At 53.0% G+C, this 27,198-nt stretch overlaps 1 protein-coding gene across 1 annotated transcript in view; it reads right to left on the reverse strand.

Annotated features, from left to right (window-relative positions):
- STRIP2 (striatin interacting protein 2) overlaps positions 1–26,621 on the reverse strand; it is a 58,091-nt gene extending 31,470 nt beyond the window's left edge. Inside the window, exons 1-11 of the mRNA XM_039519906.1 lie at positions 26,496–26,621; positions 19,409–19,478; positions 13,025–13,099; positions 10,249–10,383; positions 8,319–8,439; positions 7,558–7,626; positions 6,518–6,624; positions 5,997–6,124; positions 3,443–3,628; positions 2,628–2,851; positions 708–773 (exon numbers count right to left, since the gene is read on the reverse strand). Coding sequence (XP_039375840.1) covers positions 708–773; positions 2,628–2,851; positions 3,443–3,628; positions 5,997–6,124; positions 6,518–6,624; positions 7,558–7,626; positions 8,319–8,439; positions 10,249–10,383; positions 13,025–13,099; positions 19,409–19,478; positions 26,496–26,618 — 1,304 coding nt within the window. The 5' untranslated portion in view covers positions 26,619–26,621. The remainder of the gene's footprint in view (positions 1–707; positions 774–2,627; positions 2,852–3,442; positions 3,629–5,996; positions 6,125–6,517; positions 6,625–7,557; positions 7,627–8,318; positions 8,440–10,248; positions 10,384–13,024; positions 13,100–19,408; positions 19,479–26,495) is intronic.
- Positions 26,622–27,198: the final 577 nt, after the last annotated feature.

A 27,198-nucleotide genomic window follows, 5' to 3' on the forward strand; every position in this document is an offset into this window, starting at 1 on the left:
CATCCACGGCCTGCAAGATACAGCTAGCTCCCAGCAACACCAGGGGTCAGTGCAGGACTTGTCGGCTCCCTCCCGCCTCCCCAGTCCCGCTTTCACCCTGGACCAGACTGAGCTCCAGCCGCCTTCACCGCCACGCAGCGAACGCAGCTAGAATCAGCTGCGGGAGTTCCCAAGGTGGCCTCTCTCCTGGCAGACCTTCTGCGGCCGCACCAGCAGCTTCCAGCCCCTTCCCACGCTGATGCCACAACGTACGCAGGTATTTTTCTGGACTAAGGAATCTGCACCAGCCACAACTCCCACTGCCCCTCCCCCTCCCTATGCTCCCACCTCCTCACTCTCCTCCCCCTCCCATCAAAAGGCAAATTTATAATGCAAACGATCAGATCTGTGGAATAAGACAACCCGGGCCAGCTATCACCTGACCGCTTGGCTTGCATGAAGCGTCCGGTTCTCCACACTGGCTCTGTTTTTCATTAGACCGTAAGCTCTTTGGAGCGAGCGCTGTCCATTAGAACGTGATTTTACATTGCAATGTGCCCCGATACAGACTGACAACGGCCACGCAGCCATGCCAGCTGCCTCCCGAAAGCCGAGGGCTAACACCTCCCAGCAGCCAGCGAACGTCGCAATGACAGCAGATCAGGGGACAAACTGTTTTGCTGGCAAAAGCCAAACCAACTCTATTCTCCCAGATGCCCAATACTCACTGTCCGAGGGTGAATCCAATGAATTTGTTCCTACTTGCCTCCAGGAAATGCTCAATGTCCTTCTGTCTGATAGAGCAGCAGGAGAAACCACCAGGGAGAGAGGGGAAAAACACATGTCCTATCAGTATCACGTCTGCTTGGAAGCGAAACATCAGCCCCCCAGCATGTAACATCCAACCCTGCAGTATCGCTTAGTGGAGGCGTTACTGCCACCTGGCAAACAGCTGCACTGCTCCAGCCAGCTAGCCGTCAGGAGCAATAGAAACGAGATGAGCTGGACTTATTCTAAACCTCTAGAGTCATTTAACACGTGGGTATAGTTGAGAAAGCGACTCTGTAAAACCAGCCCCTTCTTATTCAACCGCTCTGCTCCCTGCAGTCATCAGGGGCCATCTGCAGTCCACCCCATTGGCCTTCCAGAGCACTACAGGTGTCGGAGAGCAAGCTGGTGCTGTTCCGCCTTGTGCATCCTTCCCTAGAACGGGTAGCTTAACGCCATCAGGAGAATTTGTATGACCAGGTGAAGCTGAGAGAGGCAAAACGAACCCAGCTGCATTCCATATTCTATGGGGAATTCGCAGCCAACTAAATAAAAGTCCCGTAACTTGCAGGGTGAGAGAATAACCACGGGGCCCGCAGTATTGCAGAGACAGAGACATCAGAGCTCCATGGGAAACAGGGTCCTGCCCATTTAACGAGCAGTGCAGTGAACAGGCCTGGCTGCAGCTTCATCTGTCCCAGCTGATCAGCTTTAACCCTTGCACCGCTCCCCACCTAGAGAAGTACGTGGCCTCCTGCGTTTTCAAGTCCAAGTCAAATCCTGCCTCTACCGAAGTCAATGGCCAATCTCACGGTGACTTCAGTGGGGCCAGGATCTCAGCCACGAAGCATAACACAACTCATGGATCAGTATCAGCTCCAGTATCATTATAGAAACTCATTTCCCCCAATACTAAGTTCCCCCTACTGTTACTCACACCTTCTTGTCAACTGTTCGAAACAGGCCACCCTCATTACCACTACAAAAGTGATTTTTCCTCCCTCGGTATCCTACTGTTAATTGAATTGTCTCGTTAGCCTGAGCCGCCACTTGGTAAGGCAACTCCCATCTTTTCATGTACTATGTATATATACACCTGCTACTGTATTTTCTACTCCATGCATCTGATGAAGTGGGTTTTAGCCCACGAAAGCTTGTGCCCAAATACATTTGTTAGTCTCTAAGGTGCCACAAGGACTCCTCGTTGTTTTTGCTGATACAGACTAACACGGCTATCCCTCTGAGCTCTAGAAAGAGGCATGTCCTCCACCCCTAAGGTGACCAGACAGCAAGTGTGAAAAATAGGGACAGGGAATGGGGGATAATAGGAGCCTATATATAAAAAAAAAAAAGACCCAAAAATCAGGACTGTCCCTATAAAATCGGGACATCTGGTCTCCCTACCCACCCCAGACCTACAGTGGAGGTTCTCCGAGCTCCCAGATCAGAGTGAAGCCACTGGAGGACGCTCACCATCCAGGCAGGTAAAAGACTCGCTGCGTAACTGGCGAGAGGTGATTTCACTGAACAGCTCTCAAGACTAGTTCCCTAAAGCCACAACCGGGGAAGTACCCAGCTCTGGACTATCAATACTGGCTAGTAACGCTGACCTTCATCTCCGATCTGTAAGGAGGACATTGAGTACTACAGAAGAACCAACCCTACTTCCTGCAACACCTGGGATTTCCACGGTGGCCAGCCTCCCACCCCACTATGGACCTGATTTGATCTTACTTGGCTTGTAAAGTCTTGGGAGATCCCAGCCAAAGGTGGTATGAGACAGGTCACGTAGGGAAAACAGTGAAGTCTTTTCAGGCAAGCATTCCACCCATGACTCAGTGCAACGTAAGGGGAGTTGGGACAGGGGCGGGTGGCTATACCTGACTTTGGGTGCCCACGGAAGCCCTTTGGGGAAGGACACCCGCTCAATGGGTGGGCGCTGAGCTGGCCCAGCCTGGATGATCGCATCCCGCTCCATCAGGTCCAGCTCCCTCTCAATCCCGCTGTCTACATCGTCATTTTCCTCTTCATCCACTCCAGCCTCATCGTTCTTGAAAGGGTCCCTCTCGTTATAGATGTCCAGGCTGTCTTGCTTCACCAGGGGCTGTCACACGCGGAAACAGAGGAGAAATCAGTGGGGAGGAGGAAGGATTTTACAAACCCTCAGGGTCCACTTCCCTAGGGGTCAGGAAGCTGCATGGGCTGAATACTGAAGTTTCTCTTGAGAAAGACGAGGCCAAATGATGGACGTCCTCTTTATTTGGCATCTCAGCCTAGACGAAGCAACCTTCAAAATGGAGCCCCTGGCTGCAGGATTTGCTGCCCGCCCCGGAGGAAGTGCTGGAAGGTATCCTGCCCCCTTTGAATCCAATTATTTTCCTGCAAATTTTGGAACCGCTGAGCATAATGCATCAGCTGAACTGGAGGAGAGCCCCGGTTTGCGGTCAGTAGTTCAGTACGTCGTGTTTCGCTCCTCGTAGCTGGGGATCGGACGTCTGGGATGCGCTCTCCCTTTCTCAATAGGAAATCAAACCTGCCACCCGCAGGACATGACTAGCAAACACCCCCGCCCCGCTGGGAACCGAGCAAAGAGAAGGGCGCTACTGAACGCAGCCCCCCCTGTCGGACGGAAGTTCCCTTCTGGAGGAACGCCACGCCACGCGCTGCCTCCCAGAGCGGCCTCGCTAGCTCTTACCCGCCTGCTCCGGTGCCCGCGTTTTGACGACTGCTGGTCCAGGAGTTCGATGGTGTAGGTGGGAGGCGACGCAGCCCGCATGCGGCGCACGACTTGGATGCTGTCCTCCGGGAGAGGTGGCAGGCCCAGCTCCTCCCGCTTCTTCATTTTCGTGGCCTGGAGGGCCTCGAATCCCCCCAGGGTGAACTGTGGGCCGGCAGGCCGGGCGTAGAAGAGAAAGAAGGGAAAATGAGCCGTTCCTCACACTCCCCCAGAAACCAGCAGGGATGGTCTCAGCACGGCTCAGCCTGGCCTCTGCGGCCGCTTCCCACACTAGTGCAGCTACACTGCTATTTACACCTGCCCTGGCGTAAGGACGCCTACCTCCAGCGTGTGCGCAAACACAGGGGAATCACACCCCCAGCTCGCAGTGTAGACGTAGCATCAGCTCCTCTTGGGCTACCCTCAATAATTCTCTTCTCTCTTTGGGGTTTGCACCCCGCAAATACCTGGAGGCTTGTGCCCACCCTTAACTGTCGTGACTAGAGCTTCTCTCTCCTCGGAAGATTATCCAGGTGCAGCCACGCAAGACGAGGACTATTTCCTCCTGGCTCCAAAGCCAGAGCTCGCAGCAGGGCCTTTTTCATTTCCCTATCAAGCTGCAAACCCACCATCATCCCGAGTGATCTTCCTACACCGCTGGAGGAAACTCTCTGGCCAGCGTTATACAGCCCAGACTGGGGCCTAGAAAATCAAATATGAGCATTTCTGCTTCCCAGGCATTTTCCTCTCATTTAATTATGGGTGTTTCCAAATTACTTTCCCACGGACCTTTTTCCACATTATAAGAACATACATACGAACGGCCGTACCGGGTCAGACCAAAGGTCCATCCAGCCCAGTATCCTGTCTGCCAACAGTGGCCAATGCCAGGTGCCCCAGAGGGAGTGAACCTAACAGGCAATGATCAAGTGATCTCTCTCCTGTCATCCATCTCCATCCTCTGACGAACAGAGGCTAGGGACACCATTCCTTACCCATCCTGGCTAATAGCCATTAATGGACTTAACCTCCATGAATTCATCTAGTTCTCTTTTAAATCCTGTTATAGTCCTAGCCTTCGCAACCTCCTCAGGCAAGGAGTTCCACAGGTTGACTGTGCGCTGCGTGAAGAACTTCCTTTTATTTGTTTTAAACCTGCTGCCCATTAATTTCATTTGGTGGCCCCTAGTTCTTATATTATGGGAATAAGTAAATAACTTTTCCTTAGCTACTTTCTCCACATCACTCATGATTTTATATACACCTCTAACTCAATAGAGGTGGTGGGGGATAGCTCAGTGGTTTGAGCATTGGCCTGCTAAACCCAGGGTTGTGAGTTCAATCCTTGAGGAGGCCACTTAGGGATCTGGGGGAAAAATTGGTCCTGCTAGTGAAGGCAGGGGGCTGGACTCGATGACCTGTCAAGGTCCCTTCCAGTTCTAGGAGATTGGTATATCTCCAATTATTACTTTTTTTTTTTTTATTAATATAATGCTGTCCTCAGGAGCCAAAAAATCTCATCACGTTATAAGTGAAACCGCGTTATATCGAACCTGCTTTTATATCAAACTCCACCGGAGTGCGCAGCCCCGCCTCCCGGAGCGCTGCTTTACCGCGTTATATCCAAATTCGTGTTATATCGGGTTGCATTATATCGAGGTAGAGGTGTACCTCTATCATATCCCCCCTTAGTCCCCTCTTTTCCAAGCTGAAGTCCCAGCCTCTTTAATCTCTCCTCAGATGGGACCCGTTCCAAACCCCTAATCGTTTTAGTTGCCCTTCTCTGAAGCTTTTCTAGTGCCAGTAGATCTTGAGATTCAATTTCATGTTGTTATTTCTCATCCAGATTTCCAGATGCTGTGTTGCCTCCACCCTCCCCAGAATTTCCATATCCTTTTGGGTAACACGTCACTTACTCCCTCTTCCAGATATTTATGGATGGTATTTCATGAGCCTGGACCCAACACAAACCCCTGTGGTACCCCACTCCTACAATCTTCTCCAGCCCATATTTAACGCTCACAAAAATCTTGCATGTCTGATTCTTCGACCAGTTTGCATTTCAAATTGTCCCCAAGCCAAACTGAATTTTTCAAGTAAGATTTCCTGAGATGCTCTGACAAATGCTTCGCTAAGCTCCAAACGTCACATCCGGCGCATCCCTTCATCCAGTGACCCCGGTGAGCTTTATCCTTTATCAACTCCCAAGGCCGCCTGTTGCTCATGGGGCTGTGGCGTGCTAGGCAAACACAGATCCTTCTCGCTCAGAAGTTTCTGTGTTACAAAAGCTGGTGGTGAAAGTAACTCAAGCCAGGAGATCCCCTCGGAGCAGTGCAAGTTGCTTTCTCTTGTATATTGTCTAGTGCCTTTTTCAATCTAGCATTAAACGCGTTTTAAGTGACGATGAGACTTTGATGCTGGGACGTCTACAAGGCTGAATTAATTAGCAAAAGGAGCCCAGGCGGCGGCCCCCCAATATACAAGTCCCTCCCCAATTCAGGAGTTTCTTGGAAAGCAAAAGGATCGCACTCACCAGAAGCACCTTCCACAGCAGGAGCAGGACTTTCTTCATGGGGAAGTGGGGGGCGTGCCCACTGCAGAACTTGGCCACCATGGTGAAGAGCAACAGAGCAAACGGTTCTTCGCTGTGCACAGGAAAACCTGCGAGGGAGGGGACCGAAACGGAACAAGCTTGGAATAAAGAGACTCTCCCCCGTCCCCCACGCTCTCGCCACTGGAGCGACTTTATTAGCACGTCGTGCAGGCCCTGTCAGGGACTCTATTCGCCGACGTGCCGACAGCGACCAGCCCCCAACAATCCCCCCTACTCACCACTAGAGTCTCCACAGTCTTCACCCAAACTTGGTTTGACCTCGGGCTGGTGGAATAAGGGGGATCCCACGACATTTGCTGGTGCTTTGTTCCCTCTGGTTTTACAGCTACCACACCGAGGCCTTCAGAGCACGGGACGGCAGAGCGGGCTGCACCCCCCGCCCCCCAGGCATGGCTGCGCGTGAGAGAGGAACTGTGCTTCAGAGGGTGGCAGCTACTCACTGAGCTCCGTCCTGAAGGTCTCCCGGGAGCTCTTCCACTCGGGCGGGTCAGCCTCCGCCTCCACACGGATGTTCTCCACCATCAGGTACATGACACTCAGCAGCACCCTGGAGAGAAGGCGTCAGGAGAGGCAGGTCGCACGGCCACCCACGGTGCATTTCCTCTACAGGTCGCCCCTGCCAGTAGGATTTGGGGGGGGAATCCCAGCCTCTCCATCCTGCCCCTTCCACTACTAAGGCAGGTCCAAGAGGAGGGGAGAAAGTCTGGGGTTTTCCTGGAACAAGCCAGTGACCTTCGCTCTGCCCGTCCAGCCAGGCAGCAGTCGAGCAGGCAGGCCCTACATTACAATCCAGACTGTTCCGCAATCTGCCCCCCTGAGCCAGAGCCTGCGGGTCTCAAAAGCTGGACCTTCCATCCCGCCGCACTTCAACTGCTCGGGGTGCAACCGGCGGACGCTTGCGAGACCCGCCGCGTTAGGGTGACGCCCTGGAACGATCCCACGGGGCCAGCAAGGTGACAGAAAGGACAACTAAAATATCCGGCATTTTCTCAGCTGAGATACTGCTTCTCCCTTGGATGGTGGGTTTACCCCCCTGTTCCTGACCCCCACCAGTGTGATCATGTCTCCCCACCTATTCCTTTAGATACAACATATCCAGGCAACCCTCCCCACCGCAAAGGGCTTGCTACAGTCTTCTGGGGAGTCCATCAATGCCCCTCCAAGCCCAGAGAGGGAGTAGGTTTCATCCCCTTTCCTCCCATGAGCTGCCAGACTCCACTGGCCCAGAGAGCTGAAAGCACTTGCCTCTCTCTGCAGGGCAGCTGCCTCGGGGCCACCAGACACCCTCGCTGAACTTAGCCCGAGGAGCTCTGAAGCCTAAAGAAGCCGCCTGGTGATTTCCCTGGCGCCTTGGCCAAGGCAGTGGACAGAGGGGCTGGGTGTGCCCGCTGACCTGACAGCTCTTTCCCATCTCACGTCCCGCTCCAGGGCGGGCGGACAGGTTCTAGAATGGAGGTCACGGGGTGAAAGGACAGGTCACCTGAGCTCCGTGCTATCCGCTAAGGAGATGGCTGGTTTCCTCAGGGCACTGCTGCAAGCCTGGCTGTTGCTGCGGTGAAGAAAGAGGAGGACAGGAGTTCGTGGTCAAATCTCCAGTCAGTCAGTGGCTGCTCAGGATGGAGAGAGACTCCACCACTCAGACCAGACAAGGCCACATCTAGGGCCCATTTACACTATGAATAGCCAGAGAATCACAGAAGTGTAGGACTGGGAGGGGAGGGATAGCTCAGTGGTTTGAGCATTGGCCTGCTAAACCCAGGGTTATGAGTTCAATCCTTGAGGAGGCCACTTAGGGATCTGGGGCAAAAATTGGTCCTGCTAGTGAAGGCAGGGGGCTGGACTCGATGACCTTTCAAGGTCCCTTCCAGTTCTAGGAGATTGGTATATCTCCAATTATTACCTGGAAGGGACCTCGAGAGGTCATCTAGTCCAGTTCCCTGCTCTCAAGGCAGGACTACGTGATAACTAGACCATCCCTGAGAGGTGTTTGTCTAACTTGTTCTTAAAACCCTCCAGTGATGGAGATTCCACAACCACCCCTAAATTGTCCTTTCTACACTAAACCATCTCTCTCTCGCAGAGAGAATTGCTCTGGTGATTAGACCACCTTTGTTCCACCTGGCCTCCCCACCAAAACTCCAGTTATGGCCATTAGCAAGTAGCCAAAACCAAACAGGGACATCCCGTGGACGGATGCGTTATGAAGATGAGAGCAGATCAGAGAACGCTAAACCCTCTCACTCTATCTCCATGTTCAGCAGCTCCAGGAAGGCGGAGAAAGTCCCCATCTGGTACAACAGGAAGTTATTGTGCCGAGACCAATGCAGGACCTCCGCTTCCATGTCACATTCGCCAAATACACCTGGGGGAACAAAGAGGCCGATGGAGCAAACTGTGTGAAGTGAGGTGAAGTTAGTGCTGGTGAAAGGTACCAGGCTGGCAGGACTGGAGTACGGCGAACAGGTGCAGGAGCTGTGCAAGCTTCCTCCATCCCGACACGGAGGGACCACTTATCGGAGTGAGAGGGGAGTTTGGGCTCAGTCCCCATTCCACCACTGGTTTCTCTCCAATTCTGGAGCCAACACGCTCAGGGTCTAACTGATCCCCACATGTGGGGTCAGGAGGGAATTTCCCCCCAAGTGAGACTGGCCCTGGGGGTGAGGGTGTTCGTCTTTCTCTGCAGCAGCAGGTGCGGGCTGCTTGCCAGAATCATCTGGGTCTGACTCTTGAAATCAATTCCCTGCCATTGCAGGGCCTTGGGCACCGGTGCACCTCGGTCCCTCCTGCTCGCCACGTGTGGCGAACTCTCATTTAGTCTCCGGAGGGCTGTAATACTTTGGTTCGGACTTCACTTGTTGAGTCTGGTGCCAGGGTGCTGGCTGGCGCTGGTGCCCTGTACAATGGGAGAGGTCAGACTACATGATCTGGTTCCTTCCGGGCTTAAATTCTGCATCTCTAATGGTGCCTAATGTGGTGACGGCCTTTCTGACTGACGACAATCCACCAGGAACTGCACTGAGAACCAACCCCTCACCCCACCCTGTCCACCTTCACCAGATGGCTGATTTTAAATAACCGCACAACAATACATCCGTGTGCAGGAAGAGCCAACGCCCAGTCAAAGAAACCTCCCTCAACAGGGGCAAACACTTCCAGTTTCCATTTGGTCTAAGGTAGGTCACGATTTGGGGGAGGAGGGGAAGAGAAATTGACTCAGAACGCGAGGGTCTCTTGGTGCCGAAGATCAGGCTGACAATATCCAGTTACCTCCTGGCTGACCTGCACCATGAAAATGGAGGAGGAAGAACAGAAGGAAACACAGGAAGGAAGGGGAGAGAGAGAAGCCAAGTGTGGGGGAAAGGAAGATGCTTATTTTGAGGACCCACCTAGCTGGGCAATGAGGAACCCTGCTGTAAATCATGATCATAAAGGGTCTCCTGTGGGACTCTTTTCAAGCAGACCAAGCAACCTGCAGGTGATAACTTAGTCCCTGCCGACCTGGGCTGGATTTATTCCAGCAACCTCCACACTAGGCGTTTCTAATGCCCCATTGCTGCAGAACCTAGGTGCCGGGCACCTGGCAGCATCCAGATCTAGGGATTAAAGTCTTCAGTTTCTATTCCCAAGCCCATGAACCAGTCAGTCTCCTAAGAGAGTCATTTCTTAACTATGACATTAGCCCTGCGTCTGGATGCACGACAGCCTTCAGCCGGCACTAACATACCACGGTGACAGGCAATGCAGAAATGCCGTAAGAGCCGCTGTAAATGAAGATGCCATTTGCATCCAGCTGGGGTGAAATCTGCCCTGCGTTAGCCTGCCGCACACTAAGTGTCCGCGTGGCCCCTGCTGTCACGAACCCCCAGTTTCCTAGTGTGCTTTGATCCACTCCCATCTCAATGCGGGACAGATCAAAGCACACGTAGGAACTTTTAGCGTCCAGTAGCCGGGTCCACATGGACACAGCGTGTGGCAGGCAAGCACCAGGCAGATTTACACCCCAGCTTGACGAGAACTAAGCGTTTAGACAGTGCTGGGCTTTGAGAGTCGACCTGTCCAGCAAGGGGGGAGAAAACAATTGCTCCTCGCCTTAGGAGCAACCAACCTTTCCGAGTAAACCCAGTGCACAGGCCACCTGGCGCGGCGCCGTCTGCTGGGCCCAGGCAGTTACCTTGTGCCAAATAAAGGACAGCTCGTGCTGCTTTCAGCCTCTTGTCCCTGTTGACCACCTCCAGCCCGTCCAGCAACCGCATCACATAGGCCTTCTGCTGCGCTAGGTCCAGCTCCGGCCATCTCTTGCCCTGCACTGGAAACAAGAGAGGAAGATGAGCCAGGATCTTGGCCCCTCAGTGGGCTGGTCCCTTCACGGAGCCCGTTCCAGCCTCTCTCGGATACTACAGGGAGGAAGCCACGTGGAATAGTGGCCAGTATCACTGGCATGCTGGAGACGCACACGGACTTTTCTGGGCACTAGAGCAGTTCTCAGCACCCTCCTTCAGATGGACGACGTCGTCAGGGAGGCCCCTCGTCTGGTTTTAAGCCAGACAGTCCACTTTTGTCCCCCGTCCGGTACAGAGACTAAACTAGAGTCCGGTATCACGGATGGGGGACACCATTTTGAAGGGCGTGCCACTCCACCTCCCCACGGGCATGACCTCGCATGCACCGTGCGTGGGCGGTTGCGTTGACGGAACGGCACGCTCTTCAAAATGGCTTCCTCTGGGCAGCGCCACCTCATACACAGTGTGTGTGAGGTCATGCCAGCAGGGGCAGGCCCACAGCGGTCCTGGAAGTATTGGCATGTCCGGTGTTCTGCGGGTGCGGCAGTGGCCACCCTACATGTTGCTCCTGTTGGACACAGCCAACTCATGGGACGCTGGGAAACAGCCCAGCAGGCTGAGTCAGCCATCGCTCTCGTGATCCCTTCCTTCCCCCGTCGTGTAGGGAACCCAAGGCTGCAGGAACGCCAGCTGCAAAGCACACGCGTATGTCACAGAACCTGTCAGCTTCATCTCAACGAAACCCCCCCAGACAAGCCCTCCGCAGGCAGCAGCGGTTCTGGGGTTTCGAGCATTAGCAGGCGCTCAGTCACTAGCCAGTAGGGAAGCGCTAGTAATGCGCGTCAGGCTTCTGTTCCTGACTTCCCCCAACTCATTGCGTAACCGTGGGCAATTCGCTCGTTCGCTCTGTGCTTCGGTTCCCCCGCTCTGCGAAACGAGGACGATACGGACCCACGTCGGCGGAGGAGCGGTGAGAATTCACGTCTGAAGAACGAGGGGATCCTTAGAGGCGTTGGGATCTTCTGTAGAGGCAAAGATGCTGGGACGCTCCTCACGGACAAGAGCAGCGCACGCTTCTCCTTGTTTAGTCTGCTCTGTTACAACCTTCTGTATTTATATCCCCCCGTTACCCAGTACCTGAGCACCTGGCAATCTTTAGTGCGGCCATTCTCCAGCTTATTTGATCGGGCCCCTCTGTGTGTCTGGAGTCGTTTAGGGGTGATTCGTCGATATCACTTTTCACAGCCGACTTGGCCCCCTTTGCCACCCTTATTTCTGTGCTGCTGCTGCTGCCACCCCGGGGCCGACAGCTGGAGCCGCGCCCTGGTGAGCAATTGTGGGGGGGGGGAGAAGAGAGCCCCCAGGTGGTGGGGCTTCGGCTCTCCCCTTTATCCCTGCCTCCCAGGTGTGCACGGCCGTTCTGCATGAACCCCAGCCACTCAGGACTGACTGCACACAGCTCACGCCTCCCTTGACACACTCCCGCCCCTCTGAAAGCCGGAGCCGGGCCGAGGTAACAGCCGGCTGGGGAGCTGCTGATCCTCCATCTGCCCTGGGCAGGGGGGCTTGGGACACAGGCCAGGGGCTGCTCTGGGGCTTGGGACACAGGCCAGGGGCTGCTCTGGGGCTCCCCACCCCGGGCAGGTGAGGGTCTGCAGCTCCCTACAGCTCCATGGGCGGCTCTTACCCGGGCAGGGCCTTGGGGGGGGGGAAGAGGGGCAGGGCTCATGGCGAGAAGTGGATAGCTATGCCCCCCCCCCCCCCCGTTCCGGCGCTCCTGCCGCCACCCCCAGTTGTTGTGATAGGTTATTGTTAAGCTGTGCGTCTGTCACGCCGGGCAGATTCGGGGACTTTCCGTGACTTTTGCAGCAGCCAGTACGGCTGGCTAAGGAGCCCCCTGAACACTCTGGCAGCCCCTGGGCCAGCTGCAGCAGTCTGGGTGTGCCGGGGGGGCTCAGGGCTGGGGGTTGGGGTGCAGCGCTTACCTCGGGGGAGGGGAGGCACCCTGGAAGCGGCCAGCATGACCCTGCAACTCCTGACCTAGGTGGAGGGTCCCTGCTTGCAGGCGCGGCCCCCGCAGCTCCCATTGGGTACGGCTCCCAGCCAATGGGAGCTGTGGAACCGGAGCTTGGCGGGAGCTGCGCACGGAGCCCCCCACTGGCCTTGAGCTCCCTCTAGGAGCTGCAGGGACACGCGAGCCCCCCAGCACCAGTGGGGGTCCCAGACTGCTCCCCGCCAATAGAGCACCTGCGGGCCCCCGGCCCAAGGATTAGTTCGGGTTGATTGTACAAATCATGGACAGGTCACGGCCGTGAAGTTTTGTTTCCTGCCCGTGACCTGTCCATGATTTTTACTAAAAATACCCATGACTAAAACGTAGCCTTAGTTATTGTGACATCTGATGAACTGCCGCTGGCTCCTTCCAGCTGGGCTCACAGGGAAAGTAATTTTATAGGCCCAATTCTCACAACCCCACCTCAAACCCTGAGTCAAAGGCGCAATATACGGATCCAGCCCTGCAAAACTGAATTGGCACGAGAAGCACCTCTCCCGTCTGGGCAGTCCCGCTGAGGTCCGTTCCCCCAGGTAAGGGCTCCTCATGAGGCCAGGTTTGCAGAGTTGGGACCCGTCTCGCCATGTGAAATGCAATAGTCCGGACTGGGATACCTCGAGTTTGAAAATCCTCTTCGAAGCACTTTCTGTTGATGGTGAACTCCGGCTCCTCTGTGTAGCTGTACAGTTCTATTGGGGAAGAGAGAGAGACAGAAAAAAGGCTTGAAAGCGGGGCTTAGCAATTAGAGACAGAGCCCCCCACTTACCAGTTCCAGTGCCTGAGTTCTCAAAAGGGCACCTCGGGGCCGATCGACTCATTTGAGCAAACATGTGGGAACTGGATGCCTAAATTAACTAGATTAGGGCAGCGTGGCCTAGTGGAAAGCACTGGACTGAGACTCAGGAGACCCTAGGTTCTATTCTAAGCTCTGCTCCTGGCCTATGGGGTGACCTTACGCACGTCACGTCCCTGCTCTGAGCCTCAGTTTCCCCATCTGTAACATGTAGATAATGATCCTGACCTCCTCTATAAAGCACTTTGAGATCCATGGATGAAAACTGCTATATAAGAGCGAGGTATTAGTTTATTATTTATTATTATTATTAATAGGCTTTTCTACCACCACCAAGTTCCTCACAAGAATTTAATTAATGTACCTTAACTATACCCGTGTGGGTAAGGAAGTATTATCCCCATTTTACAGATGGGAAATGGAAGGACAGAAATGTGCCTTTCCCCAAGGAGACAGTCTGTGGAAGAACCAGGAACGGACTCCAGATCTCCCGATTCTCAGGCCAGTTCCTTAATTACACGCACATCCTTCCTCTCTCACTTAGATGCCCAAGTTTAAAAATCATGCTCACAGTGTAAATGAAAAAAATGCAGCCAGGGTGAGGATGAGACATGGTGGGTGGGTTTAGGTAGCTCTGACTGAGCCTGGAATATACTTTGTTCACTTTAATGTCACACTATTAAAGTTGCGCGGGGGGGGGGGGGGGGAATCCATAATTACTGCTAAGCTAAAAAAATAATACAATACACATAAGCAAAGACCCACTGAATGTGTGGACCAGCACCCCTGTCATTTGCTATAACGACATTTTAAAATCTAATTGACAACACTATTTATGCCACTTGTTTACTTTTTTGCATTTCACCATTTCTAGTCAATTGCACCCTCAGGTTCTCTGGCCCGAGCCCATGGGAGTTGCTGGCACTGTGGGGAATGTCTCCTCAGGATTATTTTTGAAGTTCTTTCTACTGCCATTGAGTTTTGTAGCGAAAGGGGCCACAAAAGTCTGGGGATAGATACAAATAATTATGATTTATCTTCCAAGAAGAATGAGGATCAGAATCCCCGCTGGGCAGGGTAGTGAAACCGAGAGTGTCACGACGGGGATGTGGGCAATCAGGCAGGACTAGCAGTCAGGCTTAGTGGCTGGAGCAGGCGTCGGAAGCCAAGCTAGGGGTTAGATGCAGAGTCAAACCAGGAGTCGAACCAGTGACGAGAACTAAAGCCAGGAGTTAGAGCCAAAGTCCAAAGCAGAGAACAAGAGTGAGGTCCATTGTAGCACCAAGCCAGGTACCGCCAGGCTGCAGAGACAGCTTCCTGGAACTCTCTCCGTGCCTAAATAATGCGCCTGGAGCAATCAGAGGTCACGGGGGTGCTGCCATTGGGTATTCTGTAAGAGGCACGTCCTGCGTTGCTTATTCCCCTATAGTTTATAGCGCATGGATCGCAGCTATGCCTTGGCTGCCAGGGTGGAGGTGTTCGTCACCGAAAGCCCTACAGACCCCGGATCTGCTCGGCTGGACCCTTAGAGGCAGAGACAATCCCTGCTTCAAGGAACTTGCAGTGTATATTAAAACCAAGTCAATCAGGCCTTGTCTACACCACACAGTCAGCATTCGATGACAAAACAGTGGAGAGTGACATACGACAACGCTCCTCCCGCTGATTTAACTCTCCTGCCACACCGACAAAATAAAACCACCTCGACGAGAGGCATGGAGCGTTTTGCGACACAGTTAGATCAATGCAACGTCAGTGTAGACACTGCGCTTGGTTATATCGCCGTGAATGGCCTCCAAGAGGTGTCCCACAATGCCCGACCTGTATTTGGTGTCAAATGTGACCCAGTCTCCTTCTACAGGAAAACCCAATCTGAACTGCAGGAGGTGGGTACTTCTATCTATAATTTATGACGCTACGAGAGTGGAGGCAACCCTTTTACAGACTCTGTCCTACGGGACAAACTCTGGTGTTTCACCGGCGCATCCCAACCCACTATCACTTTCGCACTAAATCATCAAGTTGCAATGCCGCAGAATGACGTTTCATGGGCTCCAAAAGCCATTTTGGTACCGCAAGCGCTTGAGAGGCTGAACATCACTCAAGAAAAATCGAGATGGCCCCTGATTCCTGATATTCACGAGACAAGGGTGAAAACTCCAGGAATGTCAAGTAATCGGTGCTCATTTAAATGTGGGTTTGGGATCGCATGAAGGACAGCCAGGAGAACGTCGCTCTCCGCTCTCCAGCGGCGGAAGGACACCTCACTGACAAAATGTACTGCAACTCCGTCTGCACCAGCAGATCCTCTGCTTAGAAGCCCAGAGCTAAAAATAGTGACCCCTTTGCAGTTTGCTGGCAGGAGTATGCTCAAGACCCTCTGACAATTACACAGCAGAAACAGCCTGAGTCATTCCACTTGTAAGAACACAGGGCCCGACCTGTGCTTAACTCCCTCTCCCCCCGCTTATCCTGACCACAGAGCGGGGCACCGTGCAGCGATGACGGGGAACAACAGCTGAGTAACTCTCATTGTAAAGTAATTCCTGCCCTGGAAACAAACACCAAACGGCTCAGCCCACTTGCTGCTTGTTACCAGCCGCCCTGAGGACTATTCTGAGCGCCCTGCCAGCTCTGCTTGGAGTTTGGAACGCGGGTGTGATAAAGCCACTGAGCGAAACGCTGACACGAAACAGCGATATGCTAGGAGTTGGCATGTTCTAGTCATAAGGGCACAGCCTGTGGCTCGGAGCTTAGGTTCAGCTCAGACAGACACCCAACAAGAGGGGGACCAGGAACAGGACAGGAAGCCTTTCACTTTTCAGCCCAAGCTGCCTGTGGTCAAAAGTTGTTACCAGCTGATGGCTATTTGGGAGCCTATGGAAGTGAGCTGATGAGTTTCGCAGTCTAGATCGCAATCACTGTCCTCAGCATCTTTCCGGTCAACAGGCCAAGGGTGCAGTAGGAAATGACCTTGATGAGATCTTTCTGAGCAGGCAGATGTGACGGGTTCGGTCACAAAGACCCACCTTGGGACTCTTACCTGATGTGCTGAGTACCTCTGAGCCCATTTTCTCTGCCAGTTTGGGGCTCCAGAACCCTGCCTTGTTGAGCCAGACACGCGAGCCTGTTGCAACACAGACCCACGCCCCCAAAGCTGCAAACTTAACGAAAACAGCTTAAGAAGTGCTCCTGTCTCCAGCACCCAGCTCCCAATGGGATCCGAACCCCAGATAAATCCATTTTACTCTGTATAACGCTTATACAGTGGGGTCTCAAACACAGCCCGCGGCGTTATTTGCTATGGCTCACCAAGCTCCCCGTGCCTCCCCCCCCATTTCCTGCGGCTGCCAAGTTCCCCTCACCCGCCGCCCCCCCAACCCCCCGTGCGCCGCCTCCCAGCTCCGCTGCCTACCTCCAGGCACTTCCCACCGCCAAACAGCTGTCTGGTGGTGCTTAGCACTTTCCAGGAAGGGGGGGGGGAAGGAGTGGGGAGCCGCACGCTCAGGGGAGAAGGCAGAGAAAAGGCGGGGCAGGGATTTGGGGAAGGGGTTGGAATAGGGGCAGGGAGGAGGGAGAGTTGGGGCGAGGCCTCATGAAAGGGGTGGAGTGCGGGCAGGGCTGGGGGCAGTGGGTGTCAGTGATGCGGCCCTCGGGCCAATGTATTAGTCCTCACATGGCTCTCGTGGTCATTTGAGTTTGAGATCCCTGTTATACATGGTGAACTCAAACTGTCCACCCTTTATAAAACTGCATGAGAAATGTGCACAGCTGTTTGCTCACCCAGGTATTAATCACCTACTCTGGGTTAATTAATAAGCAAAAGTGATTTTATTAAGCATAAAAGGTAGGATTTAAGTGTTTCCAAGTAATAACAGACAGAACAAAGTAAGTTACCAAGCAAAATAAAACAAAAACACGCAAGTCTAAGCCTAAAACATTAAGAAATTGAATACAGATGAAACATCACCCTCAGAGATGTTCCAAGAAGCTTCTTTCACAGACTAGACTCCTTCCTAGTCTGGCCCGATCCTTTCCCCTGGTACAGACCTTGTTAGTTCCAGCAGGCATCTCAGGTGAAAAGCAGAGGATTCCACATGACTAGGAGGCCTTTCTTCTGTTCCACCCCCTTTTATAGCTTTGGCACAAGGCGGGAATCCTTTGTCTCTCTCGGAGTTCCCACCCCTCCTTCTCAATGGAAAAGCGTCAGATTAAAGATGGATTCCAGTACCTGGTGACATGGTCACACGTCCTGTGAGCCCTCCTCCATTCCTCCAGGACTGGCCTGCACACATGCAGTGGAGGCTTGCAAGTAAACAGAGCCATCTACAGTCAATTGTCCTAGTCAGTGGGAGCCATCAAGCTTCCAAACCACATTAATGGCCCACACTTTGCATAATTACAACAGGACTTCAGAGTTAACTTCGTATTTCTAGTTTCAGATACAAGCATGATACGTTCATACAAATAGGATGACCACACTCAGTAGATTATAAGGTCTGTAATGATACCTTACAAAAGACCCTTTGCATAAAGCATATTCCAGTTATATCATATTTACACTCAAGCATATTTCCATACACATATGGAGTGCAACGTCACAGTGGGGGGGCGGGGGGACACACATTTGAGAGGGACGGTGCAGAGAGGTTTCCACTCTGTCTCCCTGGGCTCCTCCAGTTCTTGGAGTACTTCGGAGCAGTCCTCTGAAGCTATCCTGAGACCTTACTCCCCGATGGGGAAGTGACGGGGCATTGCGGCTCCGCCATTAATTATTTAATACCGTCTCCAATTCTAGGTAACTACTTTGGATGTCCTCAATCTATTGCTTATGTCTGTGTGTGCTTAAATCTAATAAACTGCAGTTTTAGATAAGAAAACGCTTACTTGTATTAAAGTTTCAACAGACAGAATTGCTGTGTTCCCACTGATTTATTCCTGACGGTGTCAGGAGCGAAACAGTTAAGTTACCACTGCTTTGGGTTTTGAAAACCCTGGGTAACATCCCCTCTCCAGCGTTTAAAGACAGAGCTAATTAGACTCAACTCTGGGTGTGGCTACACGACGAGGCTTTTAGCGACACAGTTGTGCTGCTACAGCCGTGCCGCGAAAAGCCGCGCAGTGTAGCTGCTGTTTGTCAGTGGCTGCTGTTTGTCCACCCCGCCGGAAGATGAACCCTTGCGAACACACCTCTGAACTCTGGGTCTTTGCTAACCAAACACAGCCAGCCGGGAGCTGGGTGCAGCAGAGGGAGCAGGGAGTGATGCATTAAAGGGACATCGGACTTTCCCATTGCAAGGTGGGAAACTGAGGCAAAGAACACTGCCCAGGGCACGGTACAGTGAGGTGCTTGCTTACAGTTACATGATTTGAATGTGACTGTGGTGTTTTCCCAAACTAATACTTGGTTCCCTTTCCCTTTTAATAAAAGTTCTCTCGTTACACACAGACTCCGGGCTTGCAAGAGGGGAAGTTCTGCCTCTTAGAGGCGCCCAGGGTGGTGGTCCATGTTTGCGGATTACTGGCTGGGGGCTCGAGCTGGTTCTGTTTCGCAATGGTAAGAGGAACCCCTACATGTTGAACTCGGCCCTTGCTGCTGCCGACTCCACCTGGCCGAAACGTTATGAATAAACGAAACAAGAAGCAGCGATTGTAACATTTATCACAACTTTTCAAGATTTTGAAAAAAATTCTCACATGCAAAAAGAAGAAACGAACATGTAGGGTTTTCATGTCCGTGGACTCTGCTTCCTGTTTTGTTCAGATTATAGTTTTGAATGGCAATAGCAGGATGAAGATCAATAGCGTGATGGTGATAATTAAGGAGACTGCTCTGCATGTTTAAACCTACTGCTTCTCGTCTGTCTAAAGGGCTTTGCACACGTTGGCTGGTTTGCCGTGTTACATATTTCACTTCCCAACCCGAACTGCAGCACAGTTAGGTAGCTCTTGTTCCACCCCAGAAGTGGATGCATTTCCGTGAAGGGTGATGTAATTCCTCTCTGCTGTGCATGACCTGTAAAGCCCTTTGGAAGGAAAGGCACTCTATAAATATAAGATGACATTATTCAATATATATCTCCGACTGAACCTGTCTTATTCTACACGTGATTTTATACCTGCCGGATCCTGACTTCAATAGCTCAGTAAAACCGCTGTGCGGCACAGATCTCCTCTCGCCTCCATTTTTCGCATGTTTCTTTACCTGATAATTCAGCAGCGTAGCCATCGGCATCCCCGTATTCAAACTCCACACTGGGGCAGTCCACGGAGCCCTAGGGGGAGAGAGATTCCTTTGTGAACACAAAGACAGGAAACCGAGGGGCTTGTCTCATACGTCCAGGAGAAATGGGACAATCAGTCGATACACACACACACACACACACTGTGCAGTCCAGGGAAGAACCGTCCGGGTTGAATGCAGCCTCTCACTTTGCTGCATCTTTTATTTATAGCTTCAGAATATTCTGCTTAAAATAAAGAGCTGGAGGAGACAAGCCGTTTCCATCAGGTCCATGTAGTAGCCGTTGGGTTGTCAGGAAAAATCAAGGCAGCCCCGGGTGAGGGGCTGGGAGAACGTTGGGAGGATGTCAGGGGTCTCTCGGCACATATTTCCCAGCACCACTGATGAAGGTTTCCATCAAGGCTTATCAGGAGCATGTCAAACGAAACCAGGCCACGGCCTTCGAACCAGGGGACACTTACCCAAGCATACATGACCCTCACCACTGACCCAGTTCTCCAGAGCCGGGTGGAAGGACCTGCCGCCTGCTCAAAACACAGGGTCAATTGGGAAGAGCTATTTTTATCAGCCTCTCAGAGCCATGTTTGGGCACCTCTGCGGCATGACAACAGGAAGCAGGCCAGGCTTCCACTGGGCAATAGGTAGGTACCGCAGGCTCCCACAACCTGTCGCGGAGTCTGGCTCTTACAAAAGGGACCCGGCCTTCTTTTAAATGTATCATTTCTCATCTGATCATGTTCTGACCTATGGTAACAATGCAAACCCAGTTTGCTCCTAAGCGGAAAGCTCTGGTATGATACAGTGAAATGAGCCCCCCCATTTAAACCACCAGAGAAGAAAACAAAACCCCTCATACCCATGTGGGAATCCTCAAATACAAACGGAAAATCCCTTCCCGGGATGTTTTCCTGAACAGGGGCCACAGAGAAGGATCTCGACGCAGGAGTAATCTCAGCAATAGGCTACTCGCCGAGTGAGGTACTACTTACGGTGAGTAATGGTGACAAAGTCAGGCACTGAAGTTTTGTTGTTTTTTTAAATTGTCTCACATCGGCTGCTAAAGGTACATAATGAAGTGAGATCTGGATACCAGAAGTACCTAATAATAGTGACAATCTCATTTTTCTCCTCTGGTTCCCCCCACCCCCTTTTATGAAATGTGACATTATCTTTCTTTGTTTCCACAAACCATGTTCCTACAAAATTATACAGGCATCTTTCACGTTTCCTGGGAGTCGACAAATTATCACTACAGTCATCCATCCATTCCCTTTTTCAGCCACGTAGCCATGTTCCATATAGGCTATATTTTGGCCTATATGGAATACAATTTCTTTGGCTACGCGTGTGTCTTTACCTGATGGAAAACATGAGATCTGAAATTGGTTATTGGGGCATGAACCTTTTGTAAATGATCATCATAAAGAAGAAAGTTGAGTAAACACATGCAACATCTCCGATGAGAAAGACAACACATGGGAGAACTACAAATACTGAAAATATCAACTAAAAAGAAGTGACTTTAGAACCTGAAAACTATCAGTTGATAGGTCAGGTGCAGATTAAAAAAAAATGCCACCATTTCCAGGTAAATCCTGTTTTCGTGTTAGAGCATGAGCGGGTGGCCAGCAGTAATAGTTTGCATCACCAATATTCATAATCATGAATGACAGATAACATCCGCAGAGATGGTCAGAACAGGCTGAATGCAAAACCCACTGATGTCAGCAACAACTCACTGACTTCAATGGGCTTTGGACTGGGCCCAAAATGCACCACCATCACCAAATGTGGTGAAGTTTTCCAAATTTTTCCTCCAAATTTTCAAATCACTTCCAATGATCGGGCACCGTATGTCCTTTCAATATACAGTAGAACCTCAGAGATGCGAACACCAGAGTTATGAACTGACCGGTCAACTACAGGCTCCATTTGGAACCAGAAATATGCAATCAGGCAGCAGCAGAGACAAAAAAATTAAAAACCAAATGCAGTACAGTGCTGTGTTAAACGTAAACTACTAAAAAATAAAAGGAAAGCAGCATTTTTCTTTTGCATAGTAACGTTTCAAAGCTGTGTTAAGTCAATGTTCAGTTGTCAACATTTGAAAGAACCATTTCATTTTGTTCAGTTACGAACAACTTCCATTCCCGAGGTGTTCGTAACTCTGAGTTTCTACTGTACCCATAATGCACAGTAAAACCCTCCTTCTCAATTAGGCCTATGGAACAATTTGTGGTTCCTAAACCGAGACATTTTTGAACCATCACGAGCCAAACCTGAAAGTCTGGCTGAGGTCTACAAGTACCACAGGATTAAAACTGCCCAACCGTTACCAAACTCCATAGAAGACGTACCCTGGGTGAGAATCGGCAGGTGAACTTCCAGAACAGTTAATTTGTTTTTGAAGAAACTGGGGATGGAAAAATGAATTTATAATAGGGAGCAAGTTTCAACCTTGGTTATCTCCCCACCATTCCACTGCCCAATAATCCCCATCAGTGGAGGAGAAGGCAGGCAGCATGATTCAGTGGGTAGGCATGGACCAAATGGCAGCAGCTGAAAGTGCCAATACGCCTGCAAAATCCAGCAGATTTCCACAGGGAGTGAAAAGTCCCTGGGCCGAGGACCACATAAGACTGCCGACTGTACGGGACAGAATAAAACTGGGAATTAGGTACTTCTGGACCCTAATCCTGGCTCTGCCACCAATTTACTGTACAGCTTCAAGCAACTCCCCTTCTTCCTCAATGTCTCATCTATAAAGTGAGGATAACACCCACCCCCTTTAAATTGCACTGAGAAGACTCGTTATGTCTGTATATTTAGCACGCTAGATAAGTGTCACGTTTGCTGTATTCGGCCCTGGATCCAGGAGAAACAAGCAAATATGAAAGACTAGTGACAGGCTTAAAATGCGAGAGCTACCAGGGCTATGAATGAAGGCCCTTTGTACCTTTGGGAGCCTGGCCCCCTGGTTTTCCAATGGTAAAGTGTCTTTAGCTGGAGTAGATCACGAGGTCTCAGTTCTTACATTCACATCATTCTGATTACCAACTTACTTTATTTCTCTGTTTGAACTCCTGCATGATTTTAGCGGACATTATTCTGAGCACTGTGGAGGTAGACAACAATGCTTTTTAGCATCGCCACCGTAAATCCCTGCTTTCAAATGGCGTAAGCGATTCATCCCTAATTCCAGCTGCTCATAAAATATCAGGCCAAATTCAGTTCTGTCTTAGGTGGGTGAAATTCTGCTGAAGTCAATGGATTTTATCACTAACAGGCTGAATTTGGCCAACTGTCTGTCACAATCATATTGGAGACCAAACGCGGTGGTGGTGGGTGGGGAGAAGACCGATATGATTTTAAGACCCAGCGTCCCATTACCTATCTGTACTAGAAAGCCGACATGGCCCAGTGTAAATGCCCTCAGGACCAGTCAACATTATCAAGCACTTGTTCTGGGTTTAAAAGAAAACAAGTCAGGTCCTGCAAGGAGTTTTCTTGGGATAAACAGCCAGTTTTACCATCAGCCCCTGCAGAATCACAGTGGTCACACAGCAGGTCAGCAGCGGAGCCAGAAACAGAACGGAGATGTCTCGCCTCCCTGTCCCCAGCTCCGTCAGACCCTCCGTTCACACCTTTAGGGAGCCTTGACTGCACAAAGGGCAGCACGTAATCAATGCTTAGGCCAAATACACTGCGCTGGCCAACTAAGTTCTGAGCTCTAAAGCCTCGGAGGAATTCAGTTAAGTCCTTGCGCCTGCAGACGTTAATCCACCCAGCAAAGGGGCTGTGACGCACAGAGCTAAAACCAAAGGAATCCTGCACCTCGGACCAGAAAATGCATTGACGGTGTCTGTGCCCATGTGAACTGGGCGTGCCTGGAAAGAGACCCCCTCTCTTACATCTCGTTTAGTGCCACGCCCAAGTATGAGCTAGGGTTAAACTAAAGCTTCCCACTCGTGCCTACAGAACATAGGGCAGCGTTAACAGGTTTTTACAGTTCACGGCCAATCCTGCCACCCGCCTGCCTCCTGCCACCCGCCTGCGTTCTACACATTAAGCTCTCACTTCATAGGTCTATTCAGCTGGGTTACCCCAGCATCGCAGTTCATCTCTCTCCTACCATGTTCAGACCTAGAGTTAAACCGAGAAGTGGGTAAGCGATTCCCTGGAGCTGGCATCGAAGAAAACCCACGACCGTGGAGATGAGGTGCCCCAAATCAGAGCTATAAACCCCCCGAAGAATGTCATAAGCAAAAGGTCTGGAAATGGCAGGAGGGAAGTTACAGCAGGTTTTGGCTGAGAGAGAAATGAACTGATAACATGTTTGGCAGGGCCTTGGCTGCACTGGCACTAATAGGCAGACTCAAGTCCCATCCTCCTCCCTCTGAAATCAACGGCAGCCTCAATGAGACCCTGTCCTCTGCCACTTCTGCCCCCCTCTCAGCCCCTCTGCTCTCTTCCCCACGAGCACCTCGCTACTTTCTCCCATGCTGGACCCGGGGTCCTCCTTGATCCTACACGCCACGTGGTGGCCGTCAAATCGCTCCTCTTCCCAGAATCCTCCCACAGCGACCCTCTCGTTAAAATGATACTGGTTCTTTTTTAAATCTAACACAACGCATGTCGGGCTGGTCTGGTAAGCCCCCAACTCTGCTCGGTGCAGCCTTCCTCCTTCCATCTCCCCTGGTTCCCTATCAGGATTATAAACTCTTACAGGCATCTATGGGGCTCCATACAAGTGTTAAATGAATACTGCTAACAATCAAGGTAGGAATTAAGAATGGCCAGACTGGGACAGACCAAAGGTCCATCTAGCCCAGTATCCTATCGACAGTGGCCAATGCCGGTGCCCCAGAGGGAATGAACAGAACAGGGAATCATCAAGTGATGCATCCCCTGTCACCCATTCCCAGCTCCTGGCAAACAGAGGCTAGAGACACCATCCCTGCCAATCCTGGCTAATAGCCATTGAATTTATCTAGTTCTTTTTTGAACCGTTATAGTCCTGGCCTTCACAACATCCTCTGGCAAAGAATTCCACAGGTTGACTGTGTGTTGTGTGAAGAAATACTTCCTTTTGTTTGTTTTAAACCTGCTGCCTACTAATTTCATTGGGTGACCCCCAGTTCATGTGTTATGGGAAGGAGTAAATAACACTTCCTTATTTACTTTCTCCATATCAGTCATGATTCTATAGACCTCAATCATATCTCCCCTTAGTCGTCTCTTTTCCAAGCTGAAAAGTCCCAGTGTTATTAATCGCTCCTCATATGGAAGCCGTTCCAGACCCCTAATCATTTTTGTTGCCCTTTTCTGAATCTTTTCCAATTCTAATATATCGTTTCTGAGATGGGGCGATCACAACCGCACACAGTATTCAAGGTGTGGGCGTACCATGAATTCATATACAGGCAACGTGATATTTTCTGTCTTATTATCTCTCCCTTTCTTCACGATTCCCAACATTCTGTTCGCTGTTCTGGCTGCCGCTGCACAGTGAGTGGATGATTTCAGAGAACTCTCCACAATGAGTCCAAGGTCTCTTTCTTGAGTGGCAACCGCTAATTTAGAGCCCATTGTTTTGTATGTATAACTGGGATTATGTTTTCTAATGTGCAGTGCTTTGTATTTAACTGCCCAACTGGATGATACCCAGTATCCATCTAATCAGTATCCTCTCACTGCCTGCCAGAGCCAGTCGCTTCAGAGGAAGAGGGAAGAAATCCCGTAATGAACAGTTATGAAATAACCTGATGGTAATGGCAGTTTCCTAATCCCGGCAGCTGACTGGTTTCTCATGCTTCAGGGAATCAGCCGACTGGTGTAAATCAGGGATGTTAGTCTCTCTGTATGTACAGTATTGGACGGTTCACCAAGGCACCCAGAAGCAGGCGGCACTCGGACACGACGGAGACGGGCGCTGACACCAAACCCTGGAGATAAGAGGCCAGGCCTAACCTGGCTGGAGGCAGCGCACCTGAGCTGGCAGAAGATTGTTCCCACCAGTCTGACCAATCTCAACCCCCTGGAAGGCTCGTTGCAGAGCAGGCACCCGGTGCACCGCTACGTGGGCCGCACGCACCCACCCACCGCCCTGGGTGCCAGCTCGGGGCGGGGTCACTGGGGAGCCACCCTAGGGGGGAACCGGCCTCCTCCTTCAGCGCCGGAGGGCCAGGGCGTCTCCCCGGACCTGGCCCTTGGTGTCCCAGGCGGGGGGAGGTCTGACAAGTCCCTGCCCGCTGCAGCCCCCGCGGCCGGTCCCAGCACGCCCGGGGGTGCCCCCTCCTCGCAGGCTGGTGCGTCCGTGACGGGTCCAGCCGGGCCGGGCCGGGGCCGGCCGCCACCAGGCGCCGCGGGCCGAGCGAAGGGGGAGCGCGGGGGCCCGGCCCCAGCTGCTGCTGCACGTCCCGGCGGAGGGACGCGGCCCGGGGGGGCGGGTCTGTAAACCGACCCGGGAGCGGAGCCGAGCGCGGAGCGGCCCCGACTCGACCCACTCGCACCACCGGCCCCGGCAGCCCCCGCCCGAGCCCCCGCCGCCGCCGCCGCCGCCCTGCGCCCAGCACCGCCCGCCCGGCCGGGCCAGGAGCGACCGAGGCACCTGTCGCTGGAGCCTCGCCGCCCTAGGGAGGAACCAGCCGCGGGGCGGGGCGGATCGGGGGCCCCGGGGGTCTCCGCTCGGGCGGCTGCGAGCGGAGGCTAAGAACAGCCACGAGATCCCCCCCGAAGCTACCCCGGCTCCCCCGGGCGGGGCAGGACCCCGGGCGGGGCGGGGCAGGGGGTCCCGGGCGGGGCAGGATCCCGGGCAGGGCCCCAGGACCCCGGGCAGGGCGGGGGCAGGGGGTCCCGGGCAGGGCGAGCAGGGCCCCAGGACCCCGGGCAGGGCGGGGCAGGGTCCGGCCCCAGGACCCCGGGCAGGGCGAGCAGGGGCCCCAGGACCCCGGGCAGGGCGAGCAGGGGTCCCGGGCAGGGGGTGGGCAGGCGGGCGGGACAGGGGTCCAGGATCCCGGGCAGGGCAGGGCGCCCCGGCCCCTCTCACCTCGGGCTCCTTCCGCGGGCTCCCGAAGAGCTCCCGCCCCTTGGCCGGGGGCTGCAGCGGCCTCCCCCTGCCGGGCGCCCCGTCCCCGGGCCCGGCGCTGCCGGCCGCGCCCGCCTCCTCCATGCGCCCCTCTGCCCTGCCCGCGCCAGCACGTGCGGCTGAACCCCCCCCCCCCGGGCTCGCCACGCCCCCACGCTGCCATTGGCTCGCTGCCCCGCGAGGGACACACCCCCAGGCGCTGATTGGAGCGGCTGCTGCTGGGGCGGGGCTGAGGGAAAGGACACCTGGGGCCAAGTGAATTGGAGCTGGGCAGGGGTGTGGGGGGCTCAGGCCCCAGGGGAAGGGGGAGGCTGCTGGCCCAATGGGGAAAGGGGGAGGCTGCTGGCCCAGCTGGGGTGGGGCGAAAGGCTGCTGGCCCCATGGGGAAAGGGGGAGGCTCCTGGCCTGGGTGGGATGGGGCGAAAGGCTGCTGGCCCCACAGGGAAAGGGGGAGGCTGCCGGCCCAGCTGGGGTGGGGTGAAAGGCTGCTGGCCCCACAGGGAAAGGGGGAGGCTGCTGGCCCAGCTGGGGTGGGGTGAAAGGCTGCTGGCCCCACGGGGAAAGGGGGAGGCTGCCGGCCCCAGGGTCAGGGCGAGGCCTCTGGCGGGAAGTGGGGGGATGTTAGAGACACGTCCTCTGCAGGGCAGGATCCACTCAAAGGGCC

Source organism: Mauremys reevesii, linkage group 1 (genome assembly GCF_016161935.1).
Source record: "Mauremys reevesii isolate NIE-2019 linkage group 1, ASM1616193v1, whole genome shotgun sequence".
Classification (NCBI taxonomy): domain Eukaryota; kingdom Metazoa; phylum Chordata; order Testudines; family Geoemydidae; genus Mauremys; species Mauremys reevesii.